The following is a 21,355-nucleotide window of genomic DNA, read 5'->3' as shown; positions in this document are numbered from 1 at the left end:
CTTTTAAACTAAAATAATCCAGCTTCTTTCCATCATCAGCAGTCTTTTATTTCACTTTACAAAAACTGTTGCCACACATAAAAATGAAATATCAAACATCACACATGTGACAAGTGGATCGTATGTGACATCACAACACAGACAAATAGGACTTTTTGGGAACCACTTTTTGTACATGGAAGATAGATGTATTTACACATGTACACACAAAATCACATTATTTGACATATTTACAACAGTTACACAAATTCTAATTGTCACAAATGGCAACGGCACAATAACAGAGCATTCTCAGACATTAGATGTTCAGAGTGAACAAACAGGAAATGTTTTTCCTTTATTTTATTTTTTCTTGGAATGAAATAAACTTTATAAAGCTTCAATTGTAACAGTAGAGCCCGTATAGGAGAACTGCATGTATATCAAAACCAGTGCAGTAAAATGCATTGGTCTTTATTATATTTACTTGGTTTTAACCTAAAATCTGTAGGTGTTGGGTCCTTTATATATTCTCATTTTATAATTTCTAAAAGGAAAAAAATATATAGGATCTCTAAAAATTGGTGAAAATATAGAATTTTAAAGAAGATTTTATTCTTTGATTGAACCTCCACATGGTGCGTCTACATATTCTGACTGGCAGTTGAACAAGAAGCTACTTACAGTACATGATATTGAATAACAGCTAACAACCATGCAAGCTCTTGGATCAGAATGGACGTGAATTCGGCAATTTCAATGCATAATCGTCCTTTAATTTAAAGCAACAGTCAACAGTAACACTTGATAGCAGCTGGGAAGCATTACAGGCATGTTGGCGGACTCATTGGCTTTTTTATGGGTGTAAAATAGCTTTTTATTATTATTATATTTTCTCAACCTGAAAGAAAATACAAACTAAATCTGAAATCTCCATAAAACATGCTGTGGGTGTTTGCGGATCTAAGACAGTGAATTTTTATAATGTTGAAGATACCCAGCTCCACCATCACCTCAAAATGTTTTAGAATGAAACAACCAGAGAGCAAGTCCCAAGGTGATGCCCTCTAAAATTTCCGGTTTGGTCATAAAATAGCTTAACCTCTCATGCCAAAGGAGGGAGGCACTTAATAGATAATCACCAAAATCATGTTGCTCTAAGACTTAATTTACATATTCATTGTCCCCAGAGGATTAGATCTAATAGAAAAAAAGAAAAATTATCGTGAATTTACACGTAAATCACACCAAAAGCAATGGATACATTAAAATAGTGGACATTTTCCATTAAAATGCTGTGTATTTTTTATGTAAATATATGTAATTGTAAGTCTAAGTGCTCGGTTCTAAGTGCCATCTTCAGTGTAACTAATGACCTCTCTGTGAAGCGTGCTGTGGATATTCATGGTCCCCAGAGGATGTCTCAGTTAAACTTTGATTGTGATGATTGCATTACCCCTTCTCCCAGTGCCATCACCAGCTCAGATTTTCTGCACTGTGCAAAATGAACTAGTACAAACCAATTTAATGGAGAGCTTGCTATGAAAATGTCCCCATTCCTGCTCCCCAGAGGAGGTATCTTTACATTTTTCTTTATAAATTATCCAGTTTGTCTTTTTGTGACCCTTTAGGCCAAATTATAACTTTTGAAAAGATTGGTGTGAAACTTCCTGTGGATATTCATGGTCCCCAGTGGACAATGTGATTACAGCCCATTCTTAAAACTATCATCAGCCCAAACTTTCTGCTTGCTAGCTTGTTCTTGTCCTCTAAGCACCCCAACAGCTACATCATGATTTTGAACACAAACAAAACAAACTGTTGGCCAGATTGATGTAAATTTAGTGGGGGTGGGGTGGAGGGGGGATCCTCTGCATTCATTCTGTGATTGTTTTTAGTTAAAGTACAGTATATGAACACTACACTATATGAGTAAATGTACTGGACCACACCTCTTAATCTTTAAATAGAGGTGTTTTCAGTCCTATTGCCATAAGCTTATCACATTAAGCATCTAGCCATGCGACCTGCCTTTGTAAACATTTGTGAAAGAATGGGTCACTTTAAAGAGCCCAATGAATCTGAACACAGTACAGTGATAGGATCCACAGCAACAAGGTATTTCATGAAATTTCTCCCTCCTAGAAATTATATGATCAGCTGCAAGTGGCGCAGCTCCTGTAGGTGTGGTGTGTAGGTGTCCCATTACTTTTGTTCATATAGTTTTTCTTGTCTTCATATTTATGTGTTTCTCTGTAGTAGACTGACTGACAGTCACTTTAAACAAACTGGACCCTGGACTAATCTCTTGGGCTTCTTGGTCTATGTTCAGTAATCTGTCTACAATTCTGGTGAAAGTTAACAAAATGTTTAGGTCTCTAGGCCCAGTCTCTTATTTGGAATGCCTTTTGAATTTCTCCTAGCTCTTTGGGATTGGTTGGATCCCAGTACAAAAAATAAGCATTGCCTTCTTCTGTGGTCAAAAACAAAGCAAAACAAAAATATAACAGATTTGTGTCAGATATGCATAAAGTCATAGCCCAGCCCCAGTCTATAAAAAGGTAAGAGGAAGCTGATGCTTCATGACTTGCAAAACATGAATGGATGGAGAGCAGATGGATTGATGAAAGCCCAGGAAATGGAGAAACATACAGTAGATGGATGTCTGCAGGAAGAATGAGAGAGAGATAGATGACAGCAGCTGAAACTAATCGTCCGGCTCCAGAACTAAATCATTTTTGCCCTCAGACCCAAATGTCCACTCAGATCTGACAGTGGAGGTAGGTGAATGCTTTTTCAGTCTGACACTTTCCGTTCATTTTCCTTCTGCTCAATCCATATCGATACTCTGCCCACCATTATATAAACAGCTCTGAGCTACACATGCAACACAGATTTGATCGTGTCTGTTTTTAAAGGTCGCTTTGGAAAGCTAATCGTGATTCTGAAACTCTTTGTTGTCAAAGTGCTTATCAATCATGAGAAGGAACACGTTTCCCTTTGTTTGGTAGAAACATGAATACGTCTTTATGTATTTTCTAAAGTGAAAACAAAAGTGTGAACTTATATGTGAGTTTATTACTGAAGAGCTGCACACATTTTGCATGTGACACATTTAGTGCCACATGCCTCCAACATTTCCTTTTAAGGATGAACATTGTTCTTTAACAATTTAATTGTCATGTCCTTTCCTGTTTGTGTCTCATGACGTCCCTGTGGTCTTTAGTAACAGCACAATGTGGTCTTTGGTGACCAAGAGTACAGACAAAATTAAAAGATTTTTAAAGAGTCATTCTTATTCTTACTCACAAGACAGCATGTTACAGGTACTTGAAACATGCACAAAGAAATGTCAGAAATCAATCATCAGTGAGCTTTTTAACACTTTAGCACTAAAAATATGTTATGCTTGCAAGCCTTGCATAGAGATGACTACACTATAGTGGGTCTGGTAGAGCTGATACAACAAATGTGTCTGTAGTAGAGTTTCATCAGGTGCTCCATATTAACATCTGCAGCAGATGATATAGCTTATGCCTCTTATTTATTACCTTATGTTCTTGTTACAGAGTAAAGCTGATGTTCATAAATTAATTGGAAACATTTAATTAATAGCCCAGAAGATAAACTGAAAATTACTTTGGACAAACATCTGCACAGATGCCTTTAATCACGTCAGCAAAATCAATCTCCTGTGGTGCTTTAAAAGTGTTTTTAATTATTATTTTTTTTAGCAATTTGAAGAAGACTTTGAGGAGACTGTTCCTGTTTTGTGGAACTTAACTTACACTAATTTCACAGTTGATTGAATTAAAGTGTTTGAGTGATTCAGCATCTTTTTGAAAGAAGAAGGGATTTTACTACAATTACTGCCTTTCAATTGTAGAAGACAACTATAAAAAAATACTTGCAAAATTAAAAACGTGCAATTCATCACCCTCCACAATGGCTTAATTTTTTTAAGTCATTTTATCATTTAAAATGAGTAAGAAAGTTGCATTAATCAAGAAGTGGCTGAAAAAAATATTTTCAGAAAATTCCTCAGATTTATTTATTTCTTTGTTGTTCAAATGTCTGACATGGGCATCCTTCCTTCTGACCAGCAGAGGGCGACTCCTTGAGTTTCAATGAGGCTTCTGGTTGTACAGAACTCAGTGGAACAAAGAAGCGTCACCTCTCTTAAGTCAGGACCTCAATAAACACTTTCTTTGAACGTCTATTGTCTCATTATCGAGTAACACTTCTTATGTAATGCAACATAATATTAACTTTGTAAACTGTGCTAATTATTAGATTCACAAAGGAAGGATTTACCTTACTGTAGGAATAGCTATAAGCCTAATCACTGTATGTGCTCATTTATTTGGCAGTGTTTTCTGTTTACTTACATTAAGCCTGAAATGAAACATGCTGAGGCGCAAGTAAAACAGAATTGTTTTTGTTTTTTAAAAAAGAAACAAATAAAAACTTAATACACAGTGACATCAATAAATAATGTCACTGTGTCTTTAGGGTGTTTTAATACAGAATTTATGGTAAAGTATAACTCATAACTTCTGAATTTTAGCTGGTATGACTGTTCTTAATTTAAAATAGGGTGTCTGATGGAGAACAATTACTATTATTGATCATTTCTATGCATCACTTATATCTATTTTCAACCTTGAGCTTGTGCACAGGCATTTCCACCAAAAAAGTGGTACTTGTGACCAAAAGTGGGCACCATCTCTACACCACAAAATGTCTTATCCCAAAGATGGACATCTGTCATTATGAAGGAACTACCACATAAAGTTATTTCCATGATAAGTACTCGAGTTTCTGCCAGTAACTTTACAGATAACCAGTGGGCTGATTCTTAAAAGGCACCAAGGTAGAACAGAGCAGAACTGGCACCATATTACTGAAAATAAGATATTAGTGGTCCTTAAATAAATAGTATTGTGATGTGATCTTTGTTTTGTTGAGGAAATTAATTAGAAGAGGTCAGATTTTTGGTAAAATGTGTTTGTTTTTTCAGGGCCCTACTTTCCTTTATTCTTGAAAACTTCCTTACAAGCTAGCACCAGCAACCCCAAGGACAGCTTCACCCTGATGATTCTTGTGAAATTGTCTCAGTTTGTGATGGAAATAAAGCAGGCCACCCCTTTTTGAAGGACTTTGAATGAACTGGCATATTCCATGTTAGCATGGAGCTTTGGTATCAGGACTCTACTATCAGCACAAGGATGATTTCACTGTCAAATCTTTTAAAACTTAATGGCAAAAACAACCCAAAAATTCTTTCCTTGAAGGGAAGCTGCTCTGTGAATACATCCCTCACGACTCCAGACCACCAGGAGAGAATGACAATCTGTCTTAGTCATCCATGTCCTGCTGGGTCCAGTCCACTCTGGTTGTTTATCAGTCACTGGGGTCCTGGCAGTGGGAGCAGTAGCTCATGTCTTCAGAGTAGAGCTCTACCTGGATGGTGATGCTGTAGAAACCAAACTTGGTGTGGAGTAGGTCAGTGGCCTCCTGCAGCACAGACTGCTGGTCAGTGCCCTCCTCTGGTGGTGAAACAAGAAGGTAAAAATGAACAGAGTGAGTGTGGTTTACTCTACTGTGGTCTGTGAGGGGTGTAACTCAGAAATCCACATTTCGTATCACAGTTTTCTCTTCCCATATCGGAATATGCCGGCTAATGCTCATCAGCCATGTGGAGCTTTTAATGTCGGGTTAAAGTAGCCTTAATTCCCTGTGCCTCTCACTGTACTATGCACTGTAGATCAGTGTGTTACTTTACCTACAGCCAGGTGAACAGAAACCAGCGCCTGGCCCAGAGTCAGAGCCCAGAGGTGCAGGCAGTGCATGGACTTCACAGCTTTCACAGACAGCAGCACCTCCTTCACCGAGTTAAACTCGATTCCTTTAGGGGACCCTGAAAAACAACGGGCCATCAAAATTAAGACACACCAAGTTAACAGTACGTCTGTGAATGTGTGGCTCACATGCAAACAGTCTGCTTCAGATACACAGAGACTTTGTAGAGCTGATTTTGGCCTGGTATACAGAACAATATTATTCCTTGATAAGCACACAGTGATATATTTTATTTTACTGATCTACAGGTTGAAAAGAAGTCAAATTTGACTAAAATCATGACTAGTTATACAGTAGTTAATTAAAACTAGTCACTACAACTATAGAGACAATGTGTAGGAGGCATTCCTGCACATGAGACTAAGGTAGTTGCATGACTGCCTTCAAAATTTGTTTTGTGTACTACAATATCTATTCTGAAGATCTTAAATCTGGGAAATATTTCTACGTTAAGATTATAAAAACACTAAAACTAACAGTGAAAGTAATAAAAATAGGCTAAAATTGGACATTTCAAACTATATAAACAGACAAACCTAAAAGGGAAACAAAAAAGTAAATTCAACCCAAAAAAAAATATAAATGCAAACTAATCATAAATACAAGTATTAAAACTCTGATGTATGTATACAGTATTACATCAGATACATGGCTCTCATGCATGTTATCATTTTGCTCATTGACACCAAACTGTGAGCTTCTTTTCAAAGATGCCCAAAAGCTACTTTGGGTCATCGTGTGAAAGTCCAGTGACGTGCAGAGACTTGGGTGATCTAACATCTCAGGGCATCCCCAGGATGTGACCATCTGTCCTCTTTGTTCTGTGCTAGGAAAACCACAGACGCGTTTCTCTGCTGTTTTACACAAACATGCCATGTGGAGCTTGGAGACATACATATCTGAAGCCATGAATACTTCAGTTAGGCTCCAAATATGTTGTTTTTTGCACTTCTACGTGACATAACTGTCCTTTGCAACATGTGATGTTAACCTTTTTCATACCAGGTCAAAGCCTGACAGCTGGATCCAAGCTGCAGGCATCATGGTCAGAAATATCTCATAAGCTTAATTTAAAGCAATATTCAACCTTTCTCAAAAGAGTTTTTTCTAATAAACAGCATAAACTGATGCAGGGTAGCTGCATGCTTGTTTCTGAGCGTTGACCTAAAACAAGCTGCTGGCTTTAACAACAGTGTTACTGAACTTTATAGGTATTGGTAGGCTGGCGGTTTCTCCCTTTTCCAATCTCATATCAAGCTGAGACACTGAATTTATAGCTTGAAGAGTCAGGAAATAAAAATCAGATTTATGTTTGTTGGATTTTTTTTGTGTTTTTTTCTTTGGCTCGTATTCCTGTTTATCTACTTTTCGCGATATCGGGCACCTGGGTACCCATGAATATAGCAAAGGTAGTTTGTGGTGTTTAACGCAACAAAAATATAATTAGAAAAACTGCACAATGTATTTTTCCACCAACTGTGATAGATTTACCAAAAAAAAAAGTATAAATTAAATCAAATCCACCAATTTAGTTTTAAGCAGTTTCACCGGGAACTGTGTTGTTGTTTTTTTCATACTAAACTATTGCTAACCAAAAGAAGCATGTAATTGAAATTACAGCAAGGGAGCTGCCATTAATCATTACATTCTGCTGTTAGCCTGAGCTTCTTGTTACCGGCAGTTGCACAGTTTCTTCTGCACAGTAAGGCCTCGATTATACTCTGCTTCAAACACAAACAGCTTGAGAAACCACGGCTGAGCAGTCATTTCTGCTATACGTCTTTAAAGTCAACCACCTGGGTTGCATCCATGTTTGGTGCATTGTAATGCAAAGTCCCTGCAGCTGAGTCTTCACTCGCAGAAAAATGAAGCAGGCATGCAAACATCTGCACAGACATGAAGAAGAAATTTAAGTCACTCTAAGCCAAGCCTAGAGGAGGAGACGCTATAACAGTTATATTTTTATTTCATCTTATTTTATCTTTATTTAGATTTCAAACTGAAAGGGTGTGACAGAAGCTACAGCTTATATAACATCTGCCCTTGATGCCACAATCATGTAAGGAAAATTGTGAACTAGATTTTAAACCTCAGATTTAACACAATAAAAGAAGAAAAAGAAATAATAATCATTCATGTCAAATCCAGCTACAGATGAACCCGTTGTATCGAAAGCATCTTCACATTAAACATTTATCACAGTATTGAAAAATGTATTTTTCTGGACGATCTTTTTAAGAAGTTTCAGTGTGATGCAGGTTTTTCTTTCAGGACAACAACCTTAGGACACAAAAACTGGCCTGACTTCATACTGGACTTATTGGATTGGATTTGTTATAATTCCATTTTAAGAACTTCTGGAGATATTATGTTGCAATTGTACATTTTATGCTTTGAATCAAATTTTTGAACTTCAATGTGTTTAATTAAATTATAATAAATAAATATCAAATTTATTGACTTACAACAGGGTTTGTTATCATTACATGGGTTGTTTTTTTTTTTGTTTTTTTTTTGAGTAACTGCATTATAATTTCTGACAAGAGTTTGTGAGTTTTTCAAATACATGTTTTTCCATTTTGAGCCCACAATGTCAGTTCCCTCCTGCACTCAAAGACAGGCATTTCTATCTGGAGAACCCAGTATGTAGATAGATCAGTGGCGCAACAAGCAAGAGGAAAAACACATATGTAAATCTGGTGTGAAGTACCCCTTTTGCATAATAACAAAAATACTTTATACTTCATGGGAACAATCAGGTACAGTATATGATTCCACTATTAAAATATGAAAAAGTATTTCGAACATAAGAAGCTGTTGATTGTTTAATACCTTCCATGAGTATCCTAAAGACGTCTCTGAGGATGGTGACAGTGGTGCAGAGAACAAAGACAGAAAATAGGAACGTGCAGATGGGGTCTGCGACTTTATACTCGGGCTGAAAGAGAGAAAAGAGGTTAAGGACACTTTAAAGAGCAAGGAAAAGGGCGTCAGATGGTGATTTCCACAGTCATGAGGCACTAAAGTGCTCCAGGCACAAAAACAAGAACATCTTGCAACACAACAGAAATGCTTGAATCTTTCATCCATAATACATAAGAAACCATACATGGTTTCTTTGTACACATTCAAATATAATTCTCTAATGCTCAGAATACAAATATGCTTGTACCTGTAAGCATGTCTTTGTGCTTTTAACATGACTCTGTTTTATATCATGTAATATATCTGTTTATCTGACCCGGAAGTAGATGATGGTGGCCGCCACCATGACGCCGACACTCTGCAGCAGGTCTCCCACCACGTGGATGAAGGCAGCACGGACGCTTGTGTTACCATGACTGCCGAGGAGGGCGTGCGAGTGGCCATGAACCACGGGGCTCTGACCATCCTCGTCGATCTGGTGGTAACCGCTGCCGTGAGCGTGGAAGGTGGTCGAATGGTGGAGGATGTACGCCATGCTAGAGAAAGGAAACGAGACAAAGGGTCATCAGTTGTATTTGCATGCCTTGCTTCATGGCACTCAGGAAACAGTCCATCATTTTTCTCAATCAGATCCTCCCTTTTGCTTCTTGCATCTGGTCTCATTAGACCGAGATGTCAGTAGAGGAAATGTGAGTGAGGACGCCATGGTTACAGCCATCTTTTAAATACTGTCTATGGTTTTTGTTAGTAAAATATTTGTAATTTTTTTTATTATTAGTAAAAGTAATGGTAATATTATGTAATGGTGTCAATAGCAGCAGCATACATTGACAGCAAAGTTTTTACAAGCGTTAATATACTTTTAAAGGTGTCAAGCACTCACACAATATTGACGATGACAGCACAGCCAGAGGTGACCAGCATGACGTGTCCATCAATCTCATAGTCGTTACGTACGATCCTCTCAATGGCCAAGTAGACCAGAGCTCCAGTGACGATCCAGATGGACATGACTGAGATGAATGCCCCGAGGATCTCTGGAAGGAGAAGAAAATCATGAACCTTTATTACTTTATTGTAGTCATGCAGTTCATCACAGATAATAAGGAGGCACATCTACTGTATGCTGCTGACCATATACTTTTAAAATTAAACTGCTTCTTCTGAGCTTAAACTAAACTGACTTTACTAATACGTTGATGGCCTCAATCACCAGTTCCCTGTCTTAGTAAATGCAAGTTAATGTTCATCTTGTAAATGATGGTCAATATAGCAGGCTACACTTAAACTCTACACCATATGAGCCTCCCGCTGTACTTCAGTCAGAGTCATTACTTGCTCAAAACAAGTGGTCTCAAAATAGCAAAAAGATTTCAGATCAAGGCTTTAAAACAGGAATTCATAACTAATGGATGATTTCATAGATGCCAAGTCTGTCTTAATAGGTGTTTGTTTTTCCAAGGGTTGAGGCTAAACACTGCGCTCTCTATAATCTGTATCTGGAATCTGTCTATATAATTTCTCCTTGTGTAAGCCACCACGTGAACATCATGCACCTGATATATAGGACAAATCATTTAAATAAAAAAAGAATGAAGACAGTATTTTTTCTTAGTATAAAAATGCTCCCAGGAGAAGGTTAGCAGAAAATCGATCTATCCATTTTCTGCCACCTGCATAGGACTGTGTCATGATACTAGCAGTCTTTACAGAAATGATCAGGCCTCCCTCTCTACAACCACAGCTTCCAGCTCTTGTGACACTAAAGTGTTCCCAAGCCAGCCGAGAGACATGATTTCTGCAGCGTATCCTGGGTCTACTCCAGGTCCTCATCCCATACTATGCCAGAAACATTTCAGCTAGGAGGTGGTAGGTGTGTTACTCAGATAGCCAAACCACCTTAATTGTCTCCTTTCAAGGAGGAGAAGCAGCAGACTGACTGCAACTAGAAATCCCGTTGATAAGAATTATGAACAAAGTTGGTAACAAAGAGCAACCCTTTACCAAACTGCAGCACCACTGGACTCTTGGAGAACCAGAGGGACATGTTTAAATGCCTTCTTCACAAAACACATCAAAACTGAAGGAAGGCCACATCATTTCTCCTGAATCCAAAGTTTATACTGTTTAGATTATTCTCTCCTGTATCTTGGTGTAGATGTTTTCAGGCAGGCTGATGAGAGCGATCACTTGAAGATAGAAAACAGCCTCTAGTTCCTTTTCTTAAAAAGTGAGATCATCAATCCAGGCTGACATTACCTGCCCCAACCTTTACACAGGGATACACCAGGGTGTGCAATCAGAATAGCCACAATACATCTAGTGACTCAAGCAAGTTGAGGCCATGTAGAGTTTATTTTGCCCATGTGCAGTTTACATGGACAAAATAAAGGAAAATCTACACAAAATAACTCAGGCCCAGGAACTCCTACAAATGACCAGCAATATAATGCATATACGAAATGTTTGTCTCCAGCATCCAGTCGACATGAAGCTGAAGCTGAATTCTTATTATTCTCACCTGATCTGTGCCAACCAAAGTTCATGGTTTTGGTGGGCGGTCTGGAGGAGATCCACAGGGAGAACAGGCTCACCATCATGCTGCCAAAGTCTGTCAGAAGGTGGGCCGCATCAGTCATGATGGCCAGGCTGTGGGCCAGGTAGCCTCCTGTAAATCAGGAGGAAAAATGACACTGGGCACAAATGATAATGTATATGAGCCACGAGACTGCGTTTATAATAGTCTGCTTAAAGATAAGGAAAGACACATAATCCAACTCATGTCACTTTTTTTTTTGTGGTATGTACATAAATGTTGAATACGATATCCAAACAGAACAGAGCAAACAGAAAGTGTGAAGCTGTGTTTATTTTCATTCACATTTAGCTAATAAAAAAGATTTTTATTAAAAAGTGTGTCGTAGCTCGCCAACTGTGAAAGTACCTGCTGGGTAATAACATCTCTTTTAATAGCTTTTAAATACACCCATCTTAGACACTCAGAGGTATATTAAACATGTGATTTAAAGCCTCAGTTGCCTCAGGTAAAAGAGCGATTTTATTCTTTTAGATCATTTTAAATATCCGTGCAACCAGCCAGTGAATGTCAGCCACCATTTTATTCTCTTAACAGTAAAAAAAAGTTACACTATAAAAAGAAAAATGAACCTACACTTTTACAGGGAAATAAAGGAGTTCCTCAATAGTTCACCACTGAAGCATTTTTTGCTATGATGCTTATAATGATACTAACGTCTGCATGAACACTTGTCTGCATGATTTTTTTGCTCCTGTCAAAAGTGATAATTTGGTCAAATGTAATAGCTTCCTATGCTTAATAAGTGCTTATAACCATCTTCTTGTCATAAGTATTGTGTCCCACACAAATCTCCACACTTTCTGGTGTGTGAATATAGGGAAGTTTAGTTATGTCCAAATGGTTGAGAAGGCACATAACAAATTAGGTCACCATTCAAGCTGCTTTCTTTTCTCATTCATTTCTTTTCTTGGTGCTTCTCACCTATGACCTCGCCAATCATGAAGACGAGGCAGACTGCTGAAGCGATGTAGAGTTTCTTCTTGGCCAGCAGCTTGTCCACGCTCTCCTCGCATGCCGACGCTTTGGGGCCGTGGCAGTGAGTGCCGACGGGTCGTTTCAGCTCGATGGCGCCCGACATGCCTCCATTCTTTAAAGGGAAGTCTGAATAATGTTCTTTGGAGTCTGGAAAGGAGCTGCAGGGGGGCAGAAAATAAACAGTAGTATATTTTCACAGCTTGAATGAGTGAGCTTGCCATGAAGGATGCTATTATCACTTAGCTGCTGCTGATCAAACAATGTGACCCTCAAGCTGTTCCTCCTGAAGAACCTACCTATGATGCACAGGGCTGCCACTATAATCTTACACCTGCAGTATTGTGCTGTTGCTCTAGCTTTCAGTACCACATTTAAACATACTTGGTTACATCACCTGTATCAGCTGTAATGTTTGATTTTTTTTCAGGTAATGAATGAACAGAGTTGTTCGCTGTGGTTTTTGATGTTTCATTTGTTATATATTTTTACGCATTTGTTTATTGTAAAGCTTTTATGTGACCTTCCCTGGGAAAGAAGGAAATTAGCAATTTTGGCATGTTTACATCTCACCTTTTTCTGCATAATGATGTGAGTTACTTGGACTATTAAATAAATAATAAATATAAAATAATAAATATGAGTGTTGTCACAGAGACAGTTCCCAGTTCAAACCCTAACTGACAAGCATGCTGGGTTAACTGGTAATTCTACACTGATAATAAATGAGAGGTAGATAACATGTGCTCCAAAGCTCAGTTTTAATGCATTGTTAAATGAGGTCAGTGAAAATAGAAAAGCACTATATACAGTATAAATATTATAAATCATACTGGGCTGTTCAGACAGAAAACATTATATCTGAAGATGTGAGCTAGTCTGCAGTGTGATGGGTGCATTTAAAGATAAATCTACTTATTAAGAAAAAAAATTATTTTTGTATCTTCTGACCGACATGTCTGTTAAAACAATGTAATTTCAGCCTTAGTAAAACCCCCTGTCCGATCTCATGGAGGCCGGCTTTTTGTCCATCCTTGTAACAGCAGCACAGCTGAGGTGGGGTTTTTTTAGCTGATGTTACAGCGCAGCAGATCATCTTTTGATAGAGTCCCAATGGTTTACAAAGTGGAAACCTGACAAAGTGCATCGCAGTCAGTGTTCACTTAAGTGAAAGAATGGTGCGCCGTTTCGTTCGATGAAGAACCCATTAAAATCGATTCATGTTGACAGTGAAGGAGGGTGAACAGACTGCCCTGTTTTACAGTCCAGAACTTCACGTCACGACTGCTCCTGAGTTTTAATAACTCATAAGCGCTCCATCTTAGGTCTTGTGCGTTGTGTTGTTTTCTATTCATCCAGGTTACAGCAGTGTTTTAATTGACAACAAATTTGTGAATGAAAGTCATATCTATCCAAAATGTTGTAAAACAAGCAAACAACAACAACGAATAAACAAACAGCAAACAACAACAACAACAACAACGAATAAACAAACAGCAAACAACAACAACAACAACAACGAATAAACAAACAGCAAACAACAACAAAAACCTTAAGAAAGTGTAACAATCCTTTGACAAGTAAATTATAAAATTAGTGCTTCTTGTGTATAATAAATCAGACTGTAAACTTGAAGCCAGACACTGCCCAAACATCAAACATATAACAACAAATAGATAAATGTTTTTTTAATACTCCATCCATCTATTTTATTTACCATTAATCCTATTAGGACTGCCAAGGTTTGGAGACTATACCTGTTGTTTGGCAAGAAGAAGGATGTACCCAGTACTGGTCACCCATCAACCACAGAGATTCACAGAGACAACAGACAACCATTCAAACCCAGTACCAGGTAATTCCAAAGGAATCTGAAGGAAGTTGATTAGAATACAAAAACATGTGTACACTGGACAATCTTTTGTCTTCAGAACTGCCTTAATTCTTATAGCACAGATGGAACAAGGTTCTGGGTCTAAAGGTTGCTGAGTTGACCTAATACCTAATAATCTGGCCTGTTTATTTGGTAATTTAGTAAATTAAAACAGTAGCAGTGGTAAAATAAATAATACTGTAATCATTTAATAGTTGCCATTCTGTTCATTTTGCACATAAATACAGAATCTTTTCATTTAACACCATCTTGCCCATCTACAATAAGATGCTTTTCATTTGAAAGTCAATTTTTCAGTGTTCAATCGGGACATTACAGATCTATGTATACTTGAACCCTAGCAAGATGCAGACCCGACTGGATTACTGCTGAGAATAAAAGAAAATGCTGACCTTTCCATTTATTTTCTATCTTTGTCTCTCTCTCTTACACACACACACACACACACAGGTTGCTGTTCTTATCATGCGTGGGGGAGGATTCGATGATGTGACTAATGAGGTGGAAAAAAGCTAATTTGGCCTCACTTGAGATAACCAGACACACACTTTAATGTCACACTCTTCACACAGGAGATTGCGAGCGCTGTACGATTATCACACACACACTCGTCTTCGAAGATGTCCAACCTCAAAAGAAGCAGCCAGGCGGAAAACAGATTCTGTTCAATTATACCACCGGGACACGAGAGAAAACCACACACACACACACACACACACACACACACACACACACACACACACACACACACACAATGAAACCTTGGGGTGATGATAAATTCCAGAGTGTGCAGAAAAAAAATATCCTGTTCAAAAGATTCATGCAAAACATCCTCAGACATTAAACACACTGTGTGGCCTGCAGCGCAACATTGTGGGGGGGGGGGGGGGGGGGGGGGGGGGGGGCGCCTGTTAAGCAAACATCTGTGCCATTAACATCTGTAACCCTCCTGCCAAATTCAAACATAACAAGATTTTTTTTAATCTCTTTCTGAAGGTAAACTGAACAACAGTGAATGTTGGTTTATGCATGTGTACATATATGCTAGTATATGCATTTGTATATAGGTGTGTGTACATATATATGGATTTCTTGTCATCTTATTACTCCATTTATTTTAATTTGTTCTGTTTATTTTGCCTACATTATCCTTATGTTCAGCACTTGTTCAACACCTGATGTCTTTTAAACATGCTATACAAATAAAGCTGATTTGACTAAAGGTGGACTTAATGGTGGTTTTACATTTATTAAGGGTGAAATGTTTTTGTTTGCACTTTCTTACTTTCTCATCCAAAAATCCTCATGAAGTTACTGCTTATTTTATTTGATCTCGGTAGTAAATTGCACTGTTCTTTTGGAAACTATATGGTTGTTGGTCAGCACTCCTTAATCAAGTGGCTCCTTGGCTTTAAACACTGAAAACACTCCCAGCCAACCGCAGTAATACCGCAGCTGTGCCTTAAACTGGCTCAGTAGCATTCAGCACTAATTTGTCAAGTCAAATAGTCAAATCCATTAATTAGGTGGACATATTGTGACTGTAATATTACCTGCAAAAAACACCCCCAGAGAATTGAAAAAAGTGTGTTTAAAATGATATTTGAAATGCAAATACAAGTTTACAATTATGTGTTTTTTGCAGTCTATTTATTTCAAAGTGGTGACGATGTTTTGACCCTGGTGGTGACTGGGCTTCAATTCTTTTAAGAAATAAAAACAAATTTGAAGAAAAAGCTTTTATGTTTGTTTGTAATGTGTATTTTCCTGTTCATGCATTTTATGTGTAGCACTACAGACCTTAAAAAGAACAAAAGTTGTACAAACAACAAAAAAATTTATTGGTGCATTTTAGTTTTTGCTTTCAGCGTTTAGTGCTAATAGTCTTAATGTTTTTAAGTCCTTTGGTTTAAGTCAGACGATCGCAGGTCAAACATAACTGTGTCTGAGCGTTTTCAGTAGGAGAGATTGCTCCTCGTGTTGACTCTGCAGGGGGGGAAAAATAACACAATGACCAAAATATTCATCGAAACAATCAAAAGTGTCGTCACTGAGACGTTCCCTGAGTGGGATAATTCACTCAGTGGTCTGTATTTAGGGATTTACAGCCCTCTGCTGACCCCGCCTCACTTTTGGTGTCTGGCATCAATGATTATTTTTCATTTAAATACAACTAACATAAGCACAAGAATGAGATGGTACTATAAACTGCCAAAAAACCTGCTTCTGCACTCCAAATATAATAAAAAAAAAAACTAGTAATTATTAATGATACATGGCTCATATTCCTCTGGCAGTCATCCTCAAGTACTTTTTTCACTGCCACCCTTACAAATTGACGATATGGCAGACCCAAGGAGTCTCCTTAAGATTATTAACATTAGATTTTCTTTTCAAAGTAGATTTCATGTCTTTGTCAATACCCCACAGGGCAGGTAAGCAGCGTTTATTGTTGCCCAGCACCGGCAGCACAAACAGAGAGAGAGACTCCTCGGGGAAAAGTCAGTGATCTGTGAAATGAAATGAGATCTTGGAAGTCCAGCGGGGGAAAAAAACAAAATCATAAGCATTTAATTACAACTGCAATCTGCTGTATCAGAACATCCCGCAGCACTTTTGTTAACAGACAGAAGAATCTCTGCAGCGAGAAACTACTGAGCAGTGTTTTATTTTTACAGATATGCATATTAATATTTCAGCAGACAAATCAGTGGAGTACAGAATGAAAGTGATTATCATCTTATTATATCCTCATCTTTTTGTTTTATCACTTGTGATGTGCAGGCTTTAGTAAATAGGCAGTGTCTATATATATGTTTGTGTGTGTGTGTATATATATATATACACACACACAAACACACACATTACAGTGTTGTAAATTTGTGTTTTATACAGATGCTACATTTGTTTCTAATATTTTAATTAGAGGTTTTGAAAGCTTTACACTTGGTGAGATCTTGGTCAACAGTCCATGTTTTTAACCTTAATAAAAGGCCCTGGTTTTATCCAGATGATCCGGCTTTTTTATGTAAACAAAAACATTTATTTTTAAATGTTTGTGAATGACCCATGAGATTTGCCTTTGTTTTTCCCCAGAGAGAAGAAAGGTCCACATCAGTGCACCATAAGTCATGTTTACAGTTTACGATGATTTCACATCACATTGCAGACCGAAGTCACATTTCCTTTTCATCACTGGTCTTCAATCTGTAATATTTATTCTCATGGATTAGATTAAATCCCTAGTGACACGCCTATTATGTTGTATATTAAAATGTATATTAACAGAATTTGTTTTCAAACTCTCAATAAAATCCAATATGGTCGCATCCATTAAAATGACAACCACTTGATGTGCCTCAGCCTTGGGACCTCCCACTGAAATACCAGGAATAGGAATTATTTGCTTACATCAGTGGTTTTTAAACTGTGGGAGCTGATACAGGTGGAGTGTGAACAATCAAGGAAAATATGCAGTGGACTAAAGTTAAATAGATCTGGTTTTTCTGAAATTAAATGTGCTGACTATTATTTATTTTTTTCAAATTCAAGTTTTCTGGGGTGTGGACCTTTTGCCTTCTTTTTTGTTTTCTGGGCATGCCAGAAAACATTAAGTAACCACTAGTGTACATTAAATACTTAAATACCCCAGTTTCAATGCATCTCCCTCTGGTGGTCAATGGTTCACTCTTCAAAAATGGGACTTTTGAGTTCTGGGAGATTGAAAAATTGTTGAGATATGTATGACAGCTTGTTCCTGCCACATAAATAAATAAATAAATACTTACTTAATTTTAAGTTTTGAGTGATTTTCTCAGAAATTTGAATTAGTTCAAACTTTGAGATAATCAACCTCATATTTTGACATAATAGCTGAACTCAGTGTATCCAGAGATGCCTAATTTAAAAAAGAATACACATACACCTATTGCTTATGTTTCGTGCGTGGAAACCAAAGAATCACAGGCCTGCCTCCAATGAATACAGCACATTTAAAGCAGTACTGTAGATGCCTTTTAGCTATAACTACTCCTGCTTGGTGCTGAATGACTTACTGACATTTGACTGAAAAACAAGAACAAGAACAAGAACTGCTGTGCCTTTAATATCAAAGGTTTTAATCTCCTGATTTTGGCTTTGACTAAAAATGTATTTTAATGGTCAGAATTTATTTTGCACATTTACTCTGATTAATGACAAACATTTAACAAATCTGCAGGAAGATGGAAACAGCCTTACTGAATCCACAGCACCATCAATTGGTCATCAGAGTAGTTACTGATCACTAAACGGAGTGAAAGGTTTTTTGTATTTCTTTTTAACCCTGGTAACCTCAGACTCATGGCTAAAGCTTGTAAGTGGTCCACAAAGCAAAGTTTAAACATCATCAGCATAGCTATCAGTTAGATGTTGCAAACACTTTAAAAGTGAATTACATGGACGGATTAACCTCATTAGAGGTACCTGGGTAAGGATCAGTTGGCGCATCCCTTCTTTCCTCCTCAAACAGTCAGGCACTTACAAACAAATACTTTGAGTTTTTTTTTTTTATCTCAACTTACTAATTAATCATCCAATCACTTTTGTATTTGTTACTCATCCATGTTAAATTGATTTGTAATGATCTTTTACTCTATTTTCTGACATTTTATAAATGGATTAGCAATCATTGTTCCAAACTTATGCAAGCTCTTTTCTTATCATTTTCGTTTTTACTATACTTGAAAAACAAAACAGCAGATTCAAGCTGATAAAACAGAACTTCGGGTTGAGCCCTCCGGTGATATTTGGCGGTGGAAATTAAATGAATTCTAAGTGATAGACTGAGTAAGTCTGACTTTGGAATCCTTGGATGCTCGTATTTATTTTATTAACTTTAATGCTAATGTTTGCATCTATTCCTGTGTTTTTGATTACGAGTTCTGCTGATTCTAAAATACATCAAAAAATACTGTAGAAACATTTGTGAACAATAAAGGTCACTTTACTGCCAGCTGGGGAGGAAAATGCTAAAGGTGACACTGTAAACACATGCGTGCACTTGCACAAGAACGGCGCAAATGGTGCATGAAATCCCAAATGTAGCGCCATATGCACATCTGTCTGTGTTTCTGAACACTTCTTTGAATCCCAAATGATCAGTAGGCCTATTTCACTTATTTCTACAAAATCATGTTAGAGCAATGTGCTTTTTTATTTGATTGATTCAAAATACATAAATAAATACAATACAAAGGCCCTGCAAGTTCGCACTAATATTTGCAAGTAACTAACCCTGTAAAACACGTGTTTCCCACCCGGTGGAGCTTCCCTTTTTCTTCTCCTGCTTTATAACGCGTAACGTTTCTGCCACCTTATCTCTTTTTAATCGTATTGTATCTGGAAATTATCTTTTAAAAAATAAATAAATAAAACAGCCAGTTTTAAAGCGTGAAATCAAAGGCATCGATTCACTCCCACCAGCTTCACTGACTTAAAAACAGTTGATCAAAGAGGTGGAAACGTGCATCATGAGGGCCTCTGAAGGCTGAAAATAACAGATAATTCTGCAGGATTATGATTAATGGCTGAGTGGGCGATTGCATTTGATTTTCCTCACGTATTTCATATTAAAGCGAGAGAGCGTCTCCACCTGTTTTTTTCTGCAGCGCGTTGAAAAATCACCAGGTGTGTTTCTGCAGCAGCCGGCTGGATGTTGAGCAAACAAAGCTGATGCACATGTTTGCATCAGCTTTGACTGTGCGCATAAAATCGTCTTTTTTTTTCTTTCATTTGCTCCGCCATCTATATTTTAAACTCGGTGGTTTTTTTAATTAAATTATTAAAAGTGGTGTTTTTACACGTGGGCCTCTTTAAAATCCTATACAACTTATTTCTATAATGTGGGAGCTATTTGTTAAATACGCCAGAAAAGGAGCGCATTCCAACTATGTTTTAATATTTTTATTATCCTATCCTACAATTAAAAATTCGAACCAGCTTTGTGTATGCTTTTTAGTAATATTCTCTGCTGTGTATTTTTTGTATCAGCAGGTTTAAGCACCTATGGATTGTGTGTGTGTGTGTGTGTGTGTGTGTGTGTGTGTGTGTGTGTGTGTGTGTGTGTGTGTGTGTGTGTGTGTGTGTGTGTGTGTGTGTGTGTGTGTACCCTCTGTGATTGCAGGCTGGAGCCTCTGCTAATGACAGATGATGAGTTTTTAGCATTGCTCAGTGAACTGGCCCCGGGGCCATTTGTCACAGGCTGTCCAGAAACAAGCCAAGCATGGAAATGAATTTGTTCATTCACATAAAACAACCCGTGAGAGCCAAAGCCTGCTCAACGTGCACTATAACAACCACTCTCGGTGCGCCTTCATTACGCACGTTTATAAGATAATGTGCAACAATAGTGGATTCTTCCTGCATCTATCTTAAAATTATAATTTAAAAAATAATATTTTGAGTTTTCTATTAAAAATGTTGATGTCCTTAACAAAATCTGCTTACTTGCATTTTTCTTTAAGTGTCAGCAAACAAAGAATTGTTGTCGCGCCCCCCCCCCCCCCCCCCCCACACACACACACACATTTTATACACAGTTTATGCCCCAAAATGACTAAATGTGTTCACATAACTTCGTCCTACATGTGGTATTATTCTTCATGCAGCTGCAGTGATACGAAGCAAAGCATTTCCCCACCTTTGCAGTTTTAGTGAATATGTCTTGGCATTCTTCTCGTCTATGAGGTGAGATTTTTCCGAATTTCCAGCATTATTATCCATTTTGCAGCCAGCAGTCAGTTGGTGTCCTGTCCGAGAGGCAAAAAAGTACGACTTTTTTTTTCTAAGGTGAAGATGATGCAGGTGAGAATCGACCGCTCCGGTCTTCCTGTTGTGTAGTTAGCGCGGGGAAAACTCAGGCCGAGACCTCATTTCTGTGAGCGCAGAGACTTCAGTACAAACGAGGAAATTCCTTCATTGCAGTGCTGAGAGGCAGAAGGAGGAAACCACATGCGGCTTTTTCTGAGGGAGGTTTTAATTTGGTCTGAGTTGCAGGTTCGAACGTGGAGCTGCAGCGGCAGTAACGAGGCACACAGCGCGCTGATCACTGCAGCTGCTGTGACTGGACAGCAGAGATACCTGCA

The 21,355-nt window shown here is 37.8% G+C and overlaps 1 protein-coding gene across 1 annotated transcript; it reads right to left on the bottom strand.

Moving 5' to 3' along the window:
- Window positions 1-21: 21 nt before the first annotated feature.
- slc30a2 (solute carrier family 30 member 2) lies at window positions 22-21,323 on the bottom strand. The gene is made up of 8 exons (XM_026194718.1): window positions 20,911-21,323; window positions 12,287-12,498; window positions 11,288-11,434; window positions 9,650-9,803; window positions 9,083-9,302; window positions 8,674-8,779; window positions 5,765-5,899; window positions 22-5,528 (listed from the first exon to the last, which is right to left on the bottom strand). The coding sequence occupies exons 1-8, from the start codon at window positions 20,991-20,993 to the stop codon at window positions 5,383-5,385; spliced, it is 1,203 nt and encodes a 400-aa protein (XP_026050503.1). The 5' UTR covers window positions 20,994-21,323; the 3' UTR covers window positions 22-5,382.
- Window positions 21,324-21,355: the final 32 nt, after the last annotated feature.

Source organism: Astatotilapia calliptera, chromosome 15 (genome assembly GCF_900246225.1).
Source record: "Astatotilapia calliptera chromosome 15, fAstCal1.2, whole genome shotgun sequence".
In the NCBI taxonomy this organism is placed as follows: Eukaryota; Metazoa; Chordata; class Actinopteri; order Cichliformes; family Cichlidae; genus Astatotilapia; species Astatotilapia calliptera.
The sequence above is the reverse complement of the archived record's forward strand: the minus strand, read 5'-3'. Positions and strand labels throughout refer to the sequence as shown.

What these genes read in the sequence shown, in the direction of transcription:
- slc30a2 (XM_026194718.1), bottom strand. Translation starts at nt 20,993, where the DNA reads ATGGATAATAATGCTGGAAATTCGGAAAAATCTCACCTCATAGACGAG. An exon ending in CCACCATCATCTACTTCCGG is followed by an intron (nt 8,780 to 9,082) that starts GTCAGATAAACA and finishes TCTCTCTTTCAG; the next exon opens with CCCGAGTATAAAGTCGCAGA. An exon ending in CTTTAGGATACTCATGGAAG is followed by an intron (nt 5,900 to 8,673) that starts GTATTAAACAAT and finishes GTTGTTTTTCAG; the next exon opens with GGTCCCCTAAAGGAATCGAG.